At 39.7% G+C, this 20,125-nt stretch overlaps 1 protein-coding gene across 2 annotated transcripts in view; it reads left to right on the top strand.

Moving 5' to 3' along the window:
• Positions 1–20,125, top strand: part of ELMO1 (engulfment and cell motility 1) — a 327,195-nt gene that overhangs the window by 297,537 nt on the left and 9,533 nt on the right. For both annotated transcript variants that reach the window (XM_067291248.1, XM_067291249.1), the window contains 4 exons: positions 316–479; positions 6,113–6,225; positions 14,329–14,436; positions 18,209–18,291. In XM_067291248.1, the coding sequence (XP_067147349.1) occupies positions 316–479; positions 6,113–6,225; positions 14,329–14,436; positions 18,209–18,291 (468 nt within the window). The remainder of the gene's footprint in view (positions 1–315; positions 480–6,112; positions 6,226–14,328; positions 14,437–18,208; positions 18,292–20,125) is intronic.

Raw genomic sequence — 20,125 nt, forward strand, 5'->3', positions numbered from 1 at the left:
GTGTAGTGTGCACAGAAGTCTTGGGTGGAGCGGGACATCCAATAATCTAACCAGTAATCATACTTCAGCTGAGTGGCGATTGAGGGCCCCCCCCAGATTTTCTTGTTAAAGTGCAGATGAGCTTTTGCTGCAAGGTGTGATACCCTGTTAGAAGTTGGCTAATTTTCTGGTCATGCCACTGAGGAATTGCCTTGCGACCAGATTGTACTAATCATCTTCTGTACCTAGAAACCTTATCGTGACACAAAAGATTTGAAACAAACCCTCAGAAATGGTTAACACAGGTTTTTTTTTTTTTTTCCTTGTCATGCACAGGTAATGCAAGTAGTGAAGGAACAGATAATGAGAGCACTCACTACCAAGCCTAGCTCTCTGGACCAGTTCAAGAGCAAACTTCAGAATCTTAGTTACACAGAAATACTGAAAATCCGCCAGTCTGAAAGAATGAACCAGGAAGATTTCCAGTCTCGTCCGATTCTGTAAGTACTGTCTTCTCTCCTAACCTCTTCTTATATGGAAATATTAACAAATATGAACAATGTTTGGGAGCTCTTCAGGGGAAACCTGAAGCAAAAGCTGTCTAGAGAGCTGTGCTCAAAAGCAGTAAAGCAGCAACTGCTTGAAGTGCTTATGTTTTCTTCTGTGGGGAATCACAGCTCTTTCTCTGAGTTCAGTTAAACTAGATTCAGCAAATCCCTACAGGGCCTTGTATGGCTTATTTGTACCAAACAATGCTTTGACATTTCCAGTTTGTATGACTGTGCGTGTGAGCTTGTTTTTGTTGCTGGTGTTAGTTTATCTTCTAGATTAAACCTTGTCTTCTGTCCAGGGGCCTTTAAAAATTCCAAATGTCACTTCTCTGAGCAAGAGTGAAGCCCAGAGCAAGAGGAGCCAATACACACGGGCTCCACAAAAGCATGGGTTTGTGTGTTACTGTCTTTGTTTATAGCTTATCTTTGGTGTTAATAGAAAGCAGTTATTTATTTGTAGATAAAAATGTTCTGGCAGCTGTCCAACAGGATTCTCATTCCTACATTGTTTACTGCAAAGTATCAAATGTTAATATTGCCACTGTAGCTCCTGTCTGCGTCTCAGAATACCCTTTGTTCTATTATATGAAAAACGGAGGCTGTACTGGCTCTGGATCAAAGCCGGCTCGTGGCTGAGCGGATGGCGCAGGACAGATTCTGCCTCGGCACTGCCCAAATGCTCTGAAAAGCAGGAACCTCGTGAGATCAGCAGAGAAATGATGATGATCCAAAGCATTAGCTGAAATGTCAGGAAATTTTGACCATGTTTGAAGTGGAACAGCTCATTATGATTTTCCAAATCTCCTTTTTAGGGTAGAGCTACAGAGATTCAGGTGTAAGATGCTTGATTTGTTTCTAAAGGATGCAGATATCTGAGTACAAGCTCTGGGGACACATTCCTCCAGGGGCAGCAGGGCAGCAGGGAAAGCATAAGCTAAGTAGAATTACACACTTCAAATTTAATCATACCAACTTGGATCAAAGGGAAAATGCTGCTTTTATGTTTTCAATGTATTAGAAGATAGGACCTAATGCCCAATTAGAACTGGTGTCACTCATAGTAATGCATCGGTTAAAAACCTACAAATAGTTCCAGTCATTTTTGCATCATTACACTGCACAGAAATCCCCTGCCAATCCCCTGCAATGTTTAGTGGTTCAAAGCTGCTCAGTACTGCTAAGCTTGTCACCAAAGCTTCTTGTTTCCCCTGCTTCCCTTATGAGTCAACTGTTTAACTATGATACAGGTCAACTATTTATATTCACTTGCAGCATTTCCTAACCTCATGAAACTTGCCAGTGCCCTCTGCAAGCTCTTTAATTCCACTGGCTTTAATTCCACATCACTCTGGCTAGTTGCTGCCACAGTGTGAAATCTCCTTCCCCATCATGGAATGAAAGAACCAACTAACACAAACAGTTAAAAGCAGCAGAAGTGTTACAAGCAACTCATTTCAGATTCAGGACAAAGGCTAAACCTAAAGGCTGTGAAGGCTAAGTAAGTCGATAAGGTGTTTAAGCAATCACAACTGTATTTGCAGAGATTTAACTCTATGCATTTGCATTTTGATTGCATCCATGATCACTTATTCTTGACTGTGAAAAGAAATGGTTCTTTCATTTTCCCCTTTGATTTGATTCCATGTACTGAACTCTCTCAAATTGCATAGATGGCACAATTGATATAAGTACAGAATCAGGGTTGCATTGTGGGGAGGGAGACTGTGAGTGGAGACAGGAATCGTTGCTGTGCTGTATATTTAAAAGCCTTACAGATGTGCTAAAAGAGATGCTGCACAACTGAATTTAAAGTGAGGGAGCCTTGTTTAATTCTGCGTCAGAATATGGCAATCAGATGATGGTTATCCGTGGCTTCAAAATGATAGGAGCCTTTCTTCTGCTGTTCTTTATATAAAGTACTGAAGTTCTAAGTTTTCAAGCTGCTGGGTGAGAGAAGCTTCAGTCAAGTTTGATTTGAATGCAAGTTGGAAGGTTCTGCCTTAGATCCACATAATTACAACAACCTTGTTTTGCAAGGAGTAACTATTTCTTTTGTATGAGTATTTTGCATCACCTGAGCTGAAGTTTTTTCAATTCCTGCTTTGAATTAGGGAGAATAAAAAGCCCTCCAAAACAGAATGTACTCAAGAGCTTGGGATCATTTTTGATAATCCTAATTGGCAATTCACAACAAAAAAAGAAAATATCACTAGTCTATTTTGGCTGTGGAAGAAGGTATCTAGGAATCCTGTTGGCCTGTAGAGGACCAGAGGTCTCCTTGACACATTAAATGGCAATACAGACGGGTTAATACTGGACAGAGCTCTGATGTCCAAGTGAACACTTGGTGGTTAAAGGAGAGTTCATGTCAGTTAGGGAGCAGTTGCTAAGTAAAACATGGGTGAAAATCAGTAGCGTACAGGGAAATAGAGGGAGGGATGTGGATGCTTTTTGGAGCATTCTGTATCTTTTAAGATTCTTCTGCAATGTTAGAAAGAGTCATTAATGCCTGAGCTGAATGCATGAAGTGATTAGGAGCAACCCCAAAGATAAAAGGACAAAACACATGAAGTTGTTTTGGTATTACTTTTCTACTGTGTTGTAATGATTTAAATGACTATAATATGCCCCATTGTGGAAGGAAAGTGGCTGACAAGAAGGAGTTGGAACTGTAAGTTGGAAAGTTAAAAGTCATGGGCAGATAAAACTGGTGCAAAAAAGAGCTAGTATTCTTTCAATAATGTAAAAATTATTTCTAGGAATTTTCAAATTTAAAGGAAATTAAGGGCTGTTTTTTTAAAAGCAAGTCACCGATGTCAGTCTTGTTTATAGAGCTGAGACCAATGAGATCAGAAAATTAGTGATGATATATTGTTACGTATTTCTCCCAAGCTTTCTGTCGTATCAGCTCACTAACTTTTGTCATTCTCATATCACTGGAACACAGCAGGAAACTAGTAGCCATTTTTAAAGGCACCTTCTCCTTATACTTTCCTAGTTGTTCTCTTCCTCTTTACAAGGCACAGAATGTTAAACTGATGTCATCTGAAGAGGAACAAATAAAAATTTTGCCCAAATAGATTTGCATTTATGATCTTCCTTTAGCTCACTGCTCCTGTTTAGTTTTAACATTAGGCATAGGGACCTATTTCTTGTCAGAGATTGTTCTAAGCCTCCTGTCTTTAGACCCTGTTGTTTACCTGTGTGCCTACGTCTGATTGTTGTGCCCCTTTTCTATCACCTTGAAGTGGTGGAAGAGAACAGAAATCTTCTTGACAGTGAGAAGCATTAAGTGGCAGGATCGCCTTGCCAAAATGTATCTGGAGTCATGGTATTTGAGAATATTGACAAATAGCTAAATATATATATTTATAAGTTAAAGTAGTCATGCATTGGCATGAGCTGCTGAGGCCAGTAAGCACAAGTGACCATGGCAAGATAGGGATGGACTTTTGGGATGGGTGATCTGAATTCAAGTCACTGAAGATCGATTCTCAGATGAGTAAGGAAAGCCATCTACACAACCTCTGTGTGCTCAAGCTTGGGGACTGTGAAACAGAAGCAAATACTGCTTCTGCGCTTCGCAGTTTTGAGGGTAAATATGTGAGTATGAGAAGCACTCCGGCATATTAGCAAAGAGGCGGAAGGTCTCTTTTCTTTCCTGCCTCCCTTTCTCCGGTGGAAAGTCTGTCTTAGACACTGAACTACTTTGGAGGGGTTCCTTACTTATTTTTGGATTGGTTAAAAATCCCTGTCTACCTCTGGTTTGTAAAGGGCAGATGGGGCTTTAGAAGAGAGAAGAGGGAATACGATGAGTAACCAATCAGTTAATGTGCTGGATGACTGACGTCTTTCATTTCTGTTTTTTTAGTAGTGTCCAATATTTATGATGCTATGATGTCTTTAATACCTCTTTAATGATATTCATCCATTTTCTGAATTAAACTACTTACGTATCAAACTGATGTTTATACCAGTATTGAATATTTGAAATCAGTCCAGCTGGAGATATAGTCAGTAGCCTTGCGAGCTCAGTAATCCATACTGTGTTTTAACACTGCTTTCTTTTGGGGTTCTTCTGCCCCTGCTCCCAGCTCTTACCTGAGGAATGGGGAAACTCATCAGCTAGGAAAGACATTTGTTCAAGCACAGAATTCTTTTAATCATAGTATTTAACTATTTAGCATATTCATACCTTAGTTCCTAGTGAGAAAACAATGGTGTTTGACTATTATCATAAATGACTAATAATACATTTCCTAAAGGTGGCCTGTTTCTGTAGTTACAATACTTGATTTTTGACCAGCTAGATTTTCACAGCTTGTAAATATGCAGTGGGTTATGCATCAGGAACTCCAACCATTTTGTTAATACCTGGGAGAATGATGGCATTTCTATTTAAAGGGCTGATCTCTCTAACAGAGAACTTGCAGTGATTTCAATGGGGTTTTTGCATATCAAAGGTATAGGACCCAAATGAATGTGAAAATCTGCAGAGGCTGAACTTCCTAAGTTTTCAAGAAGAGAAACATTTTCGATTTATGTATGGAATACCATGGCTTTGCTTTCTTTTGATGATGATTGCTGGAACATACTACCAAACAGAATGATTTTTGGTATTACCTAATTCACACAGCAATCCAAAATTATGGTTCTGACACACTTCATATTTTAGAAACCTTCTACACATTCCATTACTTTTTAATCTTACTAGGCTTGCTGTCAAGTTGATGTTTAAACCTGTCTTTTATGTATGCTTAATGAATCTATGTGAGGTTATAACTGATGAATTCAGACACCTGTGACTCCATGTGACAGTGTATGAAATCAACTTTAAATATTATGTGCATACATTTTCTGCCTAGTTCTTGACACACTGAACCCATTTATCAAAGCAGGCTGTAGGAAATGGATTTTCTGAAGGACATATAATAATAGTTCTAAATGCACTGTGAGGTTCTGTGCTCCTCGGCAAGGGTAAAACTTAATTCTTGAGCAATCACCAGTCATGGTTAACTCTTCCACGAAATTCTTATAGTAATGACTAAATCAAATGGTATGGAATTAAGAACAAGCATATAGCACTGATTGTTGTTTTGGCTTATTGCCATTGTGCACTGTTTTTTCATGTTGTTTTAAAATGTGTGTTAGCTTTCTTGTGTTGTCCTAATAATAATGCTAAGAAAGTGCACCAGCAGAGGATTATGCCACCAAAGGTGACAGACAGACCCTCCAAGAGGCTTCATAGTGTTCCTACAATGAAAGAGCATTGTTTGCCTCAGAAAACCTTGTTGATGAATTACAGCAAGCGTTATCTTTAGATGGGTAAATGGGAAACAAGGAAATGACTTGACTGAGTCATACACTGATGTAGTAGCAGGGAGATGTCTCGAACAGAGATATTCCAACCCCATGCCTTTGTTATCAGAAAAAGGTCTTTGCCTGCAGCAGATTCTGACCTGGGACTGCCCATGGCTGTTGTCCCCTTTGAACTCCTTGCAGAAACATCTCATGGGACTCTGTCTCAGAGGAACCAGAGTGGTCCTTGATGAACCTCACGAGTGCTTTTCTTTCTTCTCAAGGGAACTAAAAGAGAAGATTCAGCCTGAGATTTTAGAGCTGATCAAGCAACAACGTCTTAATCGGCTTGTGGAGGGGACCTGCTTTAGGAAACTCAACAGTCGGCGGCGGCAAGGTACAGCTCTGGCTTTTATTGTCATTTTTGCCTGAAAGTTGTGATGGGGAGCACTACTGTTACTGGCAAGATCCTTGGTTTTAGTGCTCTCTAGACTGCTTTTTTCCAGGGGGCACCTGAAAGAATCTCCTATATAAAGTTCTTCTAGGATTTCCTGTGTTTCACTGTAGCTGGTTTTGGTTTCATCACACAGATCTGGAATCAGTCCCGCATTTGATGAAAATTTCAAGCAGCAGTCTTGCACTCTGAACTGAGTACTTTGCTTTCTGCCTGGATGTCCAGGCATCTTGCTAATCTCAAAACAAAATATCCTAAACCTTTGCAGGAACAGCACATGAAACTTGGTATAGTCAGAACCTGAATGTCTCAGGTTTGGAACACCTTTCTCTTTTTTTTCTTTCTTTTTTTCTGTTGGATTGTTTTAAATTATACTACTAATGAATTAGATAGCAGAAACCCAACAGTTTTATGCATCTGATGAGCTCATTTTGCACCGCTCCCTCTAGTACTGCCTGTCCATATTTTTTGTCTCTTATTACCATACATATTAAATATATGATGGTGTTTAAATTTACTTATAAAAAGTCCTTAGATCAGTAATTTGTGCACTTTAGAATGAATACTTGATTGACTTGGGAAGAGTAGTTTCCCAACCCTATGAGTCTTTGCTTGATAGCAGATTTTCAGCCCATTTTATGCAGCCAAACTCTCTATGGTTCTTTTTCCCCTTCAGAAGGGCACACTTCTTTCTCAGGACGAAATAATGGGGATGTAGTGTAAATGCAGCAGATTACTCAAAAGTTTGATTATTTTCCTTTAAACCCCCATTTGGTGGAAATTTAGATCACCTTTTTTTTTCCTCTTCAAATGCAATGCAAATTAGAAAGGCACAAAAGCTAAGAGTAAGTACTGCCAAAGATCAGTATCTGAGACATTCAGATCAATTGTGGAAAACCGCTTTCTTCACGGAAAGAAGAATCCCTGCAATGTCTTTTTCCTAACAAACAAGCAGGGTATTTTGTTTGATATGAGGAGGTTATTTTGGAAAGTTTCAAGCCTTTATGTAAGGGTTAAGTCAGAGAAAATTGATCCAGCTTTGTATCCTCTCTGTCAAGCCTACAAACACCTATGGAGCTCACTGAACACTTTAGAGAAAAAGCATTAATATTACACCCTGACTTCTTATACAGATTTCGTTTAGATGTGTGATACGTTTTCCCTTCAACAGCATCTTCACAGAATGAAAGGAGCTAAAGTAATATATAGTTTGGTTTGGCAATTAGTAGTGAGGGTGTTTTTTATTTTATTCCTCCCAAAACCTTAATCTGAATGACTGAAATCCTAGGGAAGGAGCAGGGTTGGTGGCGAACATTCTTGTTTTGGCAGATCTCCAAAAGGAAGATAGACTGTTTATTTTATTTTAAACTGTTGTCAGTTTGTGATTCATAGGATCAAAAACCTTAGAGGATATAAATTAGTTCCACTCATTTGTGTGGAGCTGAAGTAATGAAAATATCAACGTAATCTTCTGGTCCACAGCTAAGAAGGTTGTTATATCATGCCTTGGAGTGAACTGTATAGGCCACCAGATTAATTTTTTTGCTGTCATATTTATACAGGGCCAAAAGAGTTCGTGATACTTTGGAAACAAATAAAACATGTGGCCATGCCTCAAAGAACTTGCTTCTTATCTCTGAAGTGTATTGCATTTGTCAGATACATGCCCATTTAGAAGGGTATGTTCTTCCCAGCTTGTCCAAAAAAGTTGTGTCATGGTTGATGTTAGATTGCCCATATTCCCTGAGGCAAAAGGGTAACGTATTCCCTGGAGAGGGAGAAGATACAACACCGTTATAGATGATGATGATGCCAACAGGACTAAACTCACCAAGATCTAATACTGGGTGATCTGATAAACAGGTGAAGGATGGTAGACACAAGCATGTTTGGCTCATAAGCCTTTTAGTAGGGGACAGTCCTTTTTTAGGTACATACAAAGGTGGAAGGAGTGCTCTTGGAACCAGCCTGTCCCCTTCGCTGTCTTCTGGGCACCAAGCGGAGCATGCTGCAGGGTCAGGGCTGTCATGATGGCAAGAACTGTGAGACTAAGGGAAGTGAACAGAGGGGCTAGATGCTTAGCAAGCACTGCTCAACATCTTGGCAGGCCAACTTTTAGATAATTCCTCTGAGTGTCCTAATAAAAATGGCTCAATTCCTGAGTAAGGCTTCTGTTAGTCTTAACCGACCTCCCCTTCCCCATTCCCCTGACCTACCTCCCAGGACTTTTTGCCCAGGGGCTCAGGAGGAGCCCTGTTACCTGCCCGCTGCTCTGGCGGGATTGACTTGCCATGTGACATCACCAAGGCTGTCAAAGGGCCAAAGTCCGTCCGGATTGATTTGGAGCCAAAAAAGAAACGGGGAGTGCTGCAAGACATTGCGATTTGCCTGTTATCTGGCAACCTGCTTACAAGAGTAGTAAGATCAGGTAGCTGTTTTACTTCAGTATGCACACAGCTTGATTTATCTTTCTCATGATTCATTTTTTCCTTTGAGACAATCCTGTGGCAAATGTTGCAGATCTACAGATTATACAAAGAGGAATCTGAACATGGCCTACACAGGAGAAGCTGAAACCATCAAATTGTCTATTTAAAAAATAATTAACTGACATTATCCCATGATAAAGACTCCAGAGCAAACTTCCGTTAAGACTGTTGTTTGAACATGTGGTAGGACACACATGGTTAGTCACAGTAAGTTGAAACAATTGACTTGCAAAAAAATGAGCAGAGAGCTTACAGCCCTTACAGCCTTGTGAGAAGATGTGAAACTCTTTCATATTTACTTGGTATTGGAAAGCCTCCAAACCAACAGGGGAGGTTCATTGAGGGGGATTGAAGATTGAGATGTGAGGTATCTGTAGTCCGATCTCTGTATTTCAGCACAGGGTTATCATATCAGCATGATCTCTCTGTAGCCAAAATTCAGAAATACCATTATTGTCCCGGCAGGATCTTTGCCACTTCTGAATAATACAAGGCCTTTTCCTTGCTACATTTCGCAGAAGAACACGAGCACTAACTCCTGTTTTTATGAGACACCCTTAATCAATTGAAAATGAAACAGCAAAATCCACCCTGCCCTTCTAGTCGTTGTTCAACACAGATCATAAAGCTCCGTAAATCCCTGCTTTGTTCTTTACTGTGGAAAGTCAGCTGACTGATAGCCCTCTTCAGCTTTCTCCTTCCTTAGTTAAGCCCTAAAAGAAAGAGGCAAAGACTATACAAAGCCTACAAAGCACTTTACAACCCCCAAAGTTATTATTTCCAGTAGAGCTAAGTAGCAGATAGAAGAGTTTTACTGAGGATGATAGATGCTTCTCTAGTTGACATCTAGGACACCTGTAGTTTATGTTGCTGGGTGCACTCTTGGAAATAATTTCCCCTTTTAGCTTTATAAATATTATAGAGAAATTGCATGTTATTGAAGTGGTTTTGCAACTGAAGATAAGGTTTCTTGAACAGTCATTTTTGGAAGTGAGAGAAAGCCTAGTGAGACACATCATTAAATTAAAAACACAAGGGCAGCATATTTTTAAGTAACCTGGAAAGAGTAACCTTAAATTAAGGCAGAGAAACAAACAAACCCAGTTTTCTGCCTCTTGTGAAGATGAGAAGTGACTCATGCTGTTAAATGAGAACACACACTTTCTTCTCTCTGCAAAGTTCTCTTTACTGCCACTCGTCTGCTCCACCTTCCCTAGTTCCATAAAAAGTAATATTCTGCAATATGTGAATTGCTGAGAGGAACTGGTTAACCAAGCCTGCCTAAGCCCTCCAGCATTGCCACAAGACAGTTAATCACAAATCATTTGCAGGGCTTGCTGGCTTTTTGTAAGCGCTTAAGACCAGTTAGAGTGAAAATGTATCACTCTGATGGATATCTTAGAGAAACACAACACAGCAAAAGAAAAAGGGTGAGTCCACACACATATATCTAAAATCTAAACAAGTGTATATGTTTTCACAGATGTATTTAAATACATGTGTTCCTGTCACTAAACCTCTAAGCAACATTTTCTTCAAGCAAACAAATTTCACTTTTTTAGTAATGTGGACTATATCTTCGGGTAAAATGTGTGCTCTGAGCCTTCTGTCAGTGAATATCTGAGCTATTTTCTTTCCAGATGCTAGCTACAGAGCACTTCTGTGGCAATCACAGCAATTCTTTGCATGGGGTAGCATTGTTAAGGGCATATGAGTCATTGGCCATTAATGCGCTTGGAAACACCATATGAATAGCCAGCACTCTGCAGCCTGTTGGCAAAATGTTCTGTGCCCTACTATTTGGTCACAGTTTGAGTATTACTCTTCTACACAAATTATAGCTGGTTTTGTTGTTTGTGCTTTTTTTAACTTCTTCTGTAAACTTTAACAATGTGCTACAGTGTATTTAACCCATTGGCTGCTCTAGCAATTGTTTGGAAAGCTAAACAATTTATATGAGACCTTTTCAGGTTAAAAATAAGAATGGTTAATTCGGTTTCTGAAGGAAGAATCAGTAGCACCTTAATTCAATTGCATCCATTGTCAATGAGCATAAAAGGCGTAGGGATTCATTGGAAAGTTTAAATAATGTAGCATCTGAAAATTGCAATGAAATCACAGATCCACACTGTCTCTAAACACTGTGCTTAGAGGATGCCCTTCCTATGGCTTCCTGCTTTGAGAAGGAGTTCTACAGAGGCAAGGGTAATAACATCTGATACAAAATAAGCCATCAAAAAAGGACTTAGACTTTGGGGCAACTTCATAAGGCTGAGCCTAAATCTGACCCCTCTCTGGACAAAGCAAAAAACCTCTTTTTTGAATTCCCCCAACTCCAGCAGTACACATACACACAGATCTACCAGCTGCTCTGTGGGGAAATGCCTGTCCCATCTTTAAAGCCTGTTGTGGCACTTCAACTCTGTGACCTTCTGTTTGAGAGCTCTGGAGTTTTTAGACCATAGTTTTTCTTTTTTTTTTAAACCACTTTCTAATCATGGTAGAAAAGAACACAAGTTTCTCTTTTTTTCTTTTTCTTTTTTTATTTGTTTAGGTATTTAGGGCTGGAAGAAAATGTTGTCCACTTCCCACTTGCTGTAATCATTTTTTCTTCACCTTTTTTAAAATCAAAGGAAGCAATTTCATACAATTCCTATTTTAACTGCAGCATTACTTTATACACTCCAGTTCAGACAAAATTGTGTTCAACACCTGCAGTACAGTAAAATAACATGCATCTCTTTTAAAACTATTCCCCCCAAGGCACTGTGATCTCATGTAAGTGGGATATTGTCTGATAAACTGTTTGTAACATCATGTACAGCTAAAAAATCCCCAGTTGGCTAGGGCTGAGGTGGTTGTAGAGGCTCCTAAAAGGAAGCAAGGTTTACTTTTCAAGGCTAATGTACTGATTGCCCTTCTCCCAGCCTGGTTTGGGCAGTCCTTTAGCAGCTGCAGCTGACAAGATCTCCTTAGTTCCATTTGTAGGCTTCATTTAAGGATTTTTCTCCTGACAGCAAAGTTTTGGTATGATGGGAGTTATTAGTGAGCCCACAGGAGAACTGCACTGGACATGCTTCAAGCTACAGTCTATGGCTATTAGTTCTTTATTAACCTTGGGTTATGGGAAGTTGCTGTAAAAGGCTCCACAAGCCTGCAGACCTAGGGTTTCTTCCTATAAAACCACCACTTCCTAAAAATGAAGTAAAGAAATGTTCACTGATTTTTTTTTTCTCTCTTATTTTTGGAGCAGGGGGTTGAAACAGGAACAAGATTTATAAAACACTTTAATCCTTAGGAGGTTAAAGAACCAATCTTTTTCAGACCCTCACCAGCAACTCCAGTTCCATTTGTGCCGAGTTGAAAGGAACTCATGATAATTTTCATCAGTGACATCATCTAATTGTCCAGCTAATTGAGAAGATTGTAAGACCAGGTTGACTCTTATTAGGAAAAAAGAATTTTCTTAATCTTAGAGATAGAAAGCTATATTCTTTTGTACAGTCTGAAATCAAACACTCTCATAAATAATGAGATTGCAATTAAACATTCTCAAAAAAAAAGAGGTTGCAAGTAAAGCTAGACATAACAGCCTTCTGCTGCATTAGGTGGGGCTTTTCTTTAGGTAGGCAAGAGACAGGACAGGCTACTGTCAGATTCAGTGGGGTACATGTTTTTTAAGTATCAGGTTTTGAAATGCTTCGGGTAGCGTTCCCTGTAAAAGATACGAATATACAAGTTTCACATGTATCCTTTCGAGACATTCAGACTGCCCAACAAGTTGATGTTGTGCGTGTGTCTTTCAGATGAGAGCCTACTGAATGAGGGTCCTGCTTGCTCTAGTTTTAAATCCCTGCAATAGTTTTGTAAAGGGGGTTTTCTCTCGACCCCATGCTGTGCAATATTATACGTACTGTTTACAGTCCTGGGAAGCTTATATTTCAGTAGCTCTTTTTATATGTATCGTGAAATCATAATCTCAGGCTCAGCAGCATAAATCCTTCAGTGTTGTTTATGCCCATGAAACAGCTACCAGTATCTTCCTCCTCACCGTCTTGACCCTTTGCCAGTGGTTTGCAAGGTGCTTTGAAACCTTTCTGTAGAAGCACCTACACAAACAAACAGAAGGTGGTTTGAATTGTTTCTTTTTTTCCCCATTTTTGCTTACTGTGAAAAAAGTATCTAAAAGGGCACATGGAAGCCAAGAGAAACCTCAGAGCTGAATTGCCTTTCTCTGTGTCTTATTGCATTGCATTTTACACAATTGAGCACAGGGTTTTAAAGAGTCCTTTAAAAAGATGTCAGGTCCATGAAAATGACATTTCACTAGTGGAGCCAAGAAGTACTGCCTTTGCTAACAGCCCTGGATGAGCACACAGGGTCTGACTTTGGTGATTTTACAGTTCCTCCAACATTTTATCCAGACCATGGCTCCATTCCCTCCTGGCTGCTGCGATGCCATGGGGCTCTGTCCATGCTGCCATTTCCCCTAAAATTGTCCAGGGGCTGCTGCATGGCACATCATCACTGCTGCCAGCAAGGAGAGAAGCACAGGGGGAGAGAAGCCGCCTGCCCCCCGCACTGGCATTTTAACATCTAGCCCAGCTCCGAGCTTTTGGAGATTCATAGCTTGGCCATAACAAGATGGTATTTTTGACAGCTTAACGTTGTGCGTGAGCTATTTATTAAATAGAAAGCGCTCTGAGAAGGAAGGCTAGCATGGTTCTTGCCATTTCAAAAAGGGAGTTGGCAAGCACCAGCCTTGCACGCCAGGCAGCATGGCAGCCTTGTTCTGCAAAGCCGATGTTTTTAGTGGGAGCAGATTTTAACAAATATTGTTGAGGGGAATTGCATCCTGAGAACCTGGATTTGGCAAGAGATATAAATATACACATCTCCTAGGAAGGGCTGAAATGAATGTAGGAGCATGGTGTGGATGTATTTGTGGACATAACAACCACTAAGTTCTCGACAGAACAAGGGAGTTAACTTTTTTTTTTTAAATCATTGTGTATTTGTGATGTCCAGTCCCACCATAAATATAGGGGTATTTTGTCATGTCTACAAAAAGACGTGAGTCACAATTTTCGTAAGGTATGGGACATCTCAAATGTCTCAGTTTTCGGAAGTCCCACACAAGACAGCTGGCAGGGCTCAACGTTCACATAGTGGGTACTAAAAATGAAGCTTTTATGGGTATGTTACAGTTAGCCACTCAAAACAGTAGTTACTTAGCCAGTCCCCTGTCCATGAGGGTGTATAATAATATCATGTAAAGCTAAGTCAGGTTTTTTTTGTTGGTTAATAGTTATTTTTTCAACCAGTGGCTGAATCAAGACAGGTATGATAGATTAATGCCAGTTTCAAACACACTTTCTTTAGTCAAGTAAAATTACTATGAAAAGTCCTTGCCCCACTTCCAATACACCCCACACATCTAAAAATGATGCAGTCCTCCTTCCTTGTAGTGCCTCATTTGAGTGCATTTTCTCTTACGCTATTGATAATGCTGATAAAGACATGTTAGTGACCTTGTTTAATATGTTTCTTTTAACAGACAAATTTTGGTATTGTCGACTTTCACCTAATCACAAGGTCTTGCACTACGGAGATTTGGAAGAAAGTCCTCAGGGTGAAGTCCCCCATGATTCCTTGCAAGATAAATGTGAGTCATGTACATGGATTGTGCTGCTTTTGCTACTTTTAAGTTAGTTCCTCTTCATGACTTCTACTGTTATTTTTTTTAACACAGGATATTATAAATTGCTCTGTTTATGGGGTCGTCAGCAGGGGACATTTCCTCATGCATTCAGACACTGCTCTCCTGGTTTTGACAAGTGTGTGTAAGGACTGAGCTCAGCTTTCCAATGAGCTCATAGTTTCTTTGAGCTTGGAAATGTCAAGAATCGCATGGGGAGAAACACAGTTTATTTTCACTGTTCGTCTAACTGCAGGTGTCAAATAAAAATACGTCGGCATATTCAGAAGCACTTCCTGTCAACAGAGACAGCTGTTTCTGCAGTTGCAAACAATCCAGTGTCTAGAGGAGAAACCTGTGTCAGATAGAGGTCTTTTTGGTTGTCATGGGGAGTGGACTTAAAGATGATACATTGCTCTGAACAGCAATGATAGGACCTCACAGTTACTGTGTGCCCAACTGAGACAGTACATGACTTTATGACAGCTCTTACCTGGGCAGTTATTGGGATATCTTCTAGGGATCAAAGTCACTGTGGAGCCCACTTGGAACCCTTTAGAAAATCATATTCTAATGAAAACGTCTCATTAGTCCTTCAACATGAGTTATAGAGGCTTAACCTGCAATCCTGGGAAAGTCTTTTGTGATGGCTCAGATAATGACCAGTGCAGTTTTATCGACAGAAAATGAGACTGAAAAATCAAACTTTGAATGAGGAGTTATTTCTTTTTGTTCTTTTCTGAACCTGCATTAGTAATAAATGTCATTCTTGACATTTTCAAATTAGACAAACACTTGTACAAGCATTCAAGCTGGTAGTTCTTTCATGAAATGATGGAATAACTTTGGAGACTTCGGAATTTTCTCCAGCCTGAAAATTGAGAAAAGATATCAGTGATTTAAACTTTTGCGTACGTTAATAACATAAAGAAGTGTTTCCCCTTTCTCCTCCCCCTACCCATCTCCAGGCAGCACCTTTTAAAATTTCCAAGTGCTCCCAGGTGCAGGCTCGGGAGGGAAGGAAGAAGAGCCTGTCTGATACTGGAGCCTTGACAGTTTACAGTCACATTCACTTCTTTTCATTGCCTTACACATTGCCTCAAGGATATTTCAGGCTTTTAGTACAGTCGTGGCAGAATCTAGGACAGCGAATCTTATTGCTGCATTGGCACTGGAAGAGGCTATTTGTCTGGACAAGAGTTAGAGAAATAGCCCTCGAATGTTACAGTAGCTTCAGAATGACAGAAGAGGGATGAATGTCACACTTGAACTGCAGGGGCAGTTCCTAGCCCAGCAGTTCCCAGACTTGTTTGCTTTGAGCACACTTCCATGCTCATAAGCCCAGCTCCAGCTGCAAGCTTCATTTTGCCTTTGAATTTCCCTTAGGCTCTTGAGCTTATTTGTGAATGGCATGATCCCACTGGGACAGTAGCTCCTACTTTAGGAGCCGCTGGGTCAGACCCACATGTTCCCTGTGCATGCTTGCTGACAGACTGAAGTGGATACTGATGCAGTTCAAGGAAGATGTGGTTATTTTTTAAATATCTCAGACTTTTTAGGTTGTTAAGGATATAAGAGCTACCGTAGTGCCCACCACATTAGAGATTAATTAAACAAAGTTGAAAATATTGCAAGAGATATGAATATAAAATTATAAAGTGGCATTATTGCTGTAAACATGTCAGGCCAAACTACTTTGGGAATTTTACAGAACATATTCCAGTGATGATCTGGGTTTTTGTTTTTGTTTCTTTTTGATAGACTTGTATTGAATTTTGAACTACTAAGGTCTGAATATAATGACTACCACTTTCACCTGTGTACAAAATATGGTGGTCTCCACTTTTGGGAGAGGACGTGTCTTTAGGCCTTCTCACTCTTCCTGGTCATCCAGGTTGTCAGCATCTGGGAATGGTTCAATAGATAAAAGAGGATAGGTAAGCAAGAAAGTGGAGATTTTGTGTACACCTTGCCAAACTTGACCAACTAGCACCTTTTCCAAAAGTAAACAGGGGTTTTTTGGCTTTTTTGTTCTTGGTTTTTTTTTTCTTAACCTTTGGACTTCTTTCAATGTCATCTCTCTCTTCAGGCTGGCAGAGTTATCAAGCTGTGCAGACTCTAGCTGGGACAGAAAACAGCTGCCCTCTTTCTCAGGGCTTTATCTGTTGCGAGCACACGACATCTGTGTTCACACCCTCCAGCATCTTATAGTCAGCTTCTGATACCATTTTAAGTCTTTGATTCTATTTTCCAAAGCAAGGAATAGGCCAAATTCCAGATAAATGAAAGATCATGACATCATATCTGTCTGAGATCTCCCGTGTTAACTACACTGCACATCACAGAGACCAAGAAGTATATGAAATCTGGAAAAAAAAAAAAAGCCTGGCAGATCTAATTTGAGAAAACCCTTCCTTATGCAGTCAGATAAATAGTGTGTCTGGGCATTTTCAGCAAATGCTGCAAACTCTTCCATCTTGAGAAGACCTCTGCCATACTGGCAATCAAATACCTCTTTTATTTTCCCAGTTTCTTTTAGGTCGCTCTCTCCCCTCAAAAATAAGACCTCGGCCCAAAAAACAGAGTGGTGCCAGAGACATGAAAAGCTGGGCCACAATGTGAAATGCTGAGACTAAGGACAGGAGAGGTTGAATAGTGAAGGACCAAAATAAGTTCCACTTCTTTTAGTTTCCCATGCAAAGAAAGTCCTTTAAAAATGTCATTGTACTGTGTGCTATCCATTTGATCACAGTGCTGAGGTAATCTATATTAAAATATGTAGTGTTACTGCACCCAGTGGAAAATGCATTTCTTCTCTCTCCAACAGTTCCATTAGAGTTTGTAAAGATAAAGGCAATAACAAACTTTCATATTACTATGCTGTTCTATATATATATGATGCTTTTCTGAAGCCACAAAGATAATGGATTATTTATAGATTGTAGAAACTTTCTGTCACTCACTGACCATATTGTATTGTGGAGTATATAGATTTTCTATGATGTAATTACTTTCAGAAAATTGACTTCCACTTGAAGCTCAGAGAAATGTTTTAGTGACTCCACCACGTTTACTCTGTGAGTGAGTCTGAGCGGCAACAACTTCCAAAATTTTTGTATTACCTTGTTTTTAATGATTTCCAATCATTTTACATTTTAAAGTAATTAGAATTGGTCATTATAACCCTTAGTAGTCCTCATTCCTCTTAGTACCAGAGAGTAACTAAACTGGTGACTGGATTGAAATAAAAAACAGTATGAAAAATTCATATATGCATTAACAGAAGGACAGCAGCATCAAGTGAGATCAAGGGTCCATCTAGCTCAGTATCTATCACCAGCAGACACTTTAGCCGATGCCTAGGGAAGAGCAACAACAGGGCAGGCATATTACATTAGTAAGACAGAAAATAGTATATGCTGTCTCGAAACACAAGTACACATAAAAACTGTCCAAACACAGGTACACATATATATAAAACTCTCCCTCCTAAAGTAGTCTCAGCAGGCAAGAAAAAGCAGACTCAGATTTTTATCCAGATGCCTGAAACTTTGTCAAGGCTCACTGATGCCTATTTTAGTTGCTTTGCTTACAGCTTCTTTTTGAACAGCAGGCTTGAAATGGCAAAGGGAGTGACATTTTTAACACCTTAGTCTTGCCTCTTTTTAGACTCTGTAGTTTTTACACATCTTGGTTTTAACTCATTGTCTGTGCTTTTTTTGTTTTCTTTTTAATGCAGTGCCGGTGGCAGATATAAAAGCTGTTGTGACAGGGAAAGACTGCCCTCACATGAAGGAGAAAGGAGCTCTTAAACAAAACAAGGTATGGTTCTCAAATTATTATAAACACCCCACATACACACAGAATACAAAGCCTGTCAACTTGACCTTCCACAGATATTTTTCATTCCAACCTGACACCTTTTAGTGTACACACACACACATTGTTTTCATCTCAGACCATTTGAGTTAAATTATTAGGACAGCCCACCCTTCTTTACTCAGATTTCATGGCAGATGTGCATTGTGATATTCCTCATCTGTTCAGAGTGTATTAGGATAGTCTTCCTAAAACAAACGAGTTTTGACTGCTGTTGCCCGGCAGAACAGAGCAGCAGTGACTGTTGGTACCTACTCCTGTATTGTCTCTGATAAATAACTAGTTTGTTCCAGCTGTATCCTCGGATGAGCTCACGTTAACTGAATGTAGCACATGTCAGAACTGCAGTTAATGTCCAGCTGATGATAACGTGAGATTCAGTCAGGTAGAGAAACAACTGCTTACAATAGGATGCCAGGTAAATGCTAGACAGTTAATGAGGTGTAGAAGGATGTGTTCAGCAGTGCATTTGGAAATGCGTGTAGGAGACAATGGTCAGCTTAAATTAGGTTTATGCTACCTGTCAGAATTTCAGATCAAGAGCTGTAAACTGACACTAATACTCAAGCTGTACAGTGCCAGAATTTTGCAGAGTCTTTGTTAGTAGGAATTGCCACCACATCAAGAAGAAGTTGAGTTGCTAGCAAATTGTGACATGTTTAATGGTGTAGGTCTTTGTACCATATCATATGAGGTACACTCGTAAGATTTCCATCATATTGTGCTGCTGACCTTACGAGAAAGAATAAGATCCTAATTATGCTCAGTTTTACCTGAAACCACAGCCTGGGGTCTGGAAATCAGCTTGCAGGATTTGAGTCAGAATCTGTAATTACCTGAAAATGAGAAATTTTGGGTCCAGCTCTGAAGAGATTTTGATGGACAAAATTGCAATGTAAGAGTCCCCTTTTCAACACTTTAAAAACAAAACACATGCATTTAGTGTTCATAGAAATACTGGAAAAAGCAGTTCCAATGGGAGCCATGGAAAATGAAGAGAGGCACTGTCAAAATTGCATCGTACGACTGTTGCAGTGTAACTCTGTCAGTCTTGTCTCATTGCTTGCTTTTCTTTAACTGTTGCTGGAGAGGGATACATAGAGCATCTCAAGTATTGTTTGCATGTGTTTCTCATACATGCAATTTGATTTAGGTCTATTGGGACACCTTCATCTGCTTTCAGCATTGACTTTATGTGGATGGAAATGAAAAAGTCAGTTAAGTGAGGAAAAACATCCCACAAGTATCTTTCCTTGTTGATTTTCTGAATCAGGGCACTAACACACTCATGCACACAACAGATTGCATACAACCCCTACCTCATGTTACAGCTGAACCAGAAGCATTTGGCTGGGGCATTTAATTGGTGCATATAAAATATTTTTAGTGCTTCCTTGTCTCAGTACTCATATGTCCACACAAGAAGGGAAGCAGTTGGTGGCAGTGATGAAAGTGTCTCATCTTTATGGAGCAGTAATGTCTAGATAGTATTTAATACTAAATAGCAGTGCTGCAGATCTGCATGTCCTCAGCTGTCAGCATCACCCCCTTTCCTCGGGTAAAATTGCTTGGACCGGCATAAATCTTCTGGCTAAGGATGTAAAGATCAGGAGTTGACAGGTAGGATAACTGCATCCACAGCTGGAGCATTCAATTTTTGATGCAGACAATAATAATTATTATGTTTTTATTATTTATATTTTACTATTTTACTAATTTACTGATTTTTTGTTTTCTCCCTTGGGAATCACAGAATTTGGGAAATTAGTTGTCATGC

Source organism: Apteryx mantelli, chromosome 2 (genome assembly GCF_036417845.1).
Source record: "Apteryx mantelli isolate bAptMan1 chromosome 2, bAptMan1.hap1, whole genome shotgun sequence".
Lineage (NCBI taxonomy): Eukaryota > Metazoa > Chordata > Aves > Apterygiformes > Apterygidae > Apteryx > Apteryx mantelli.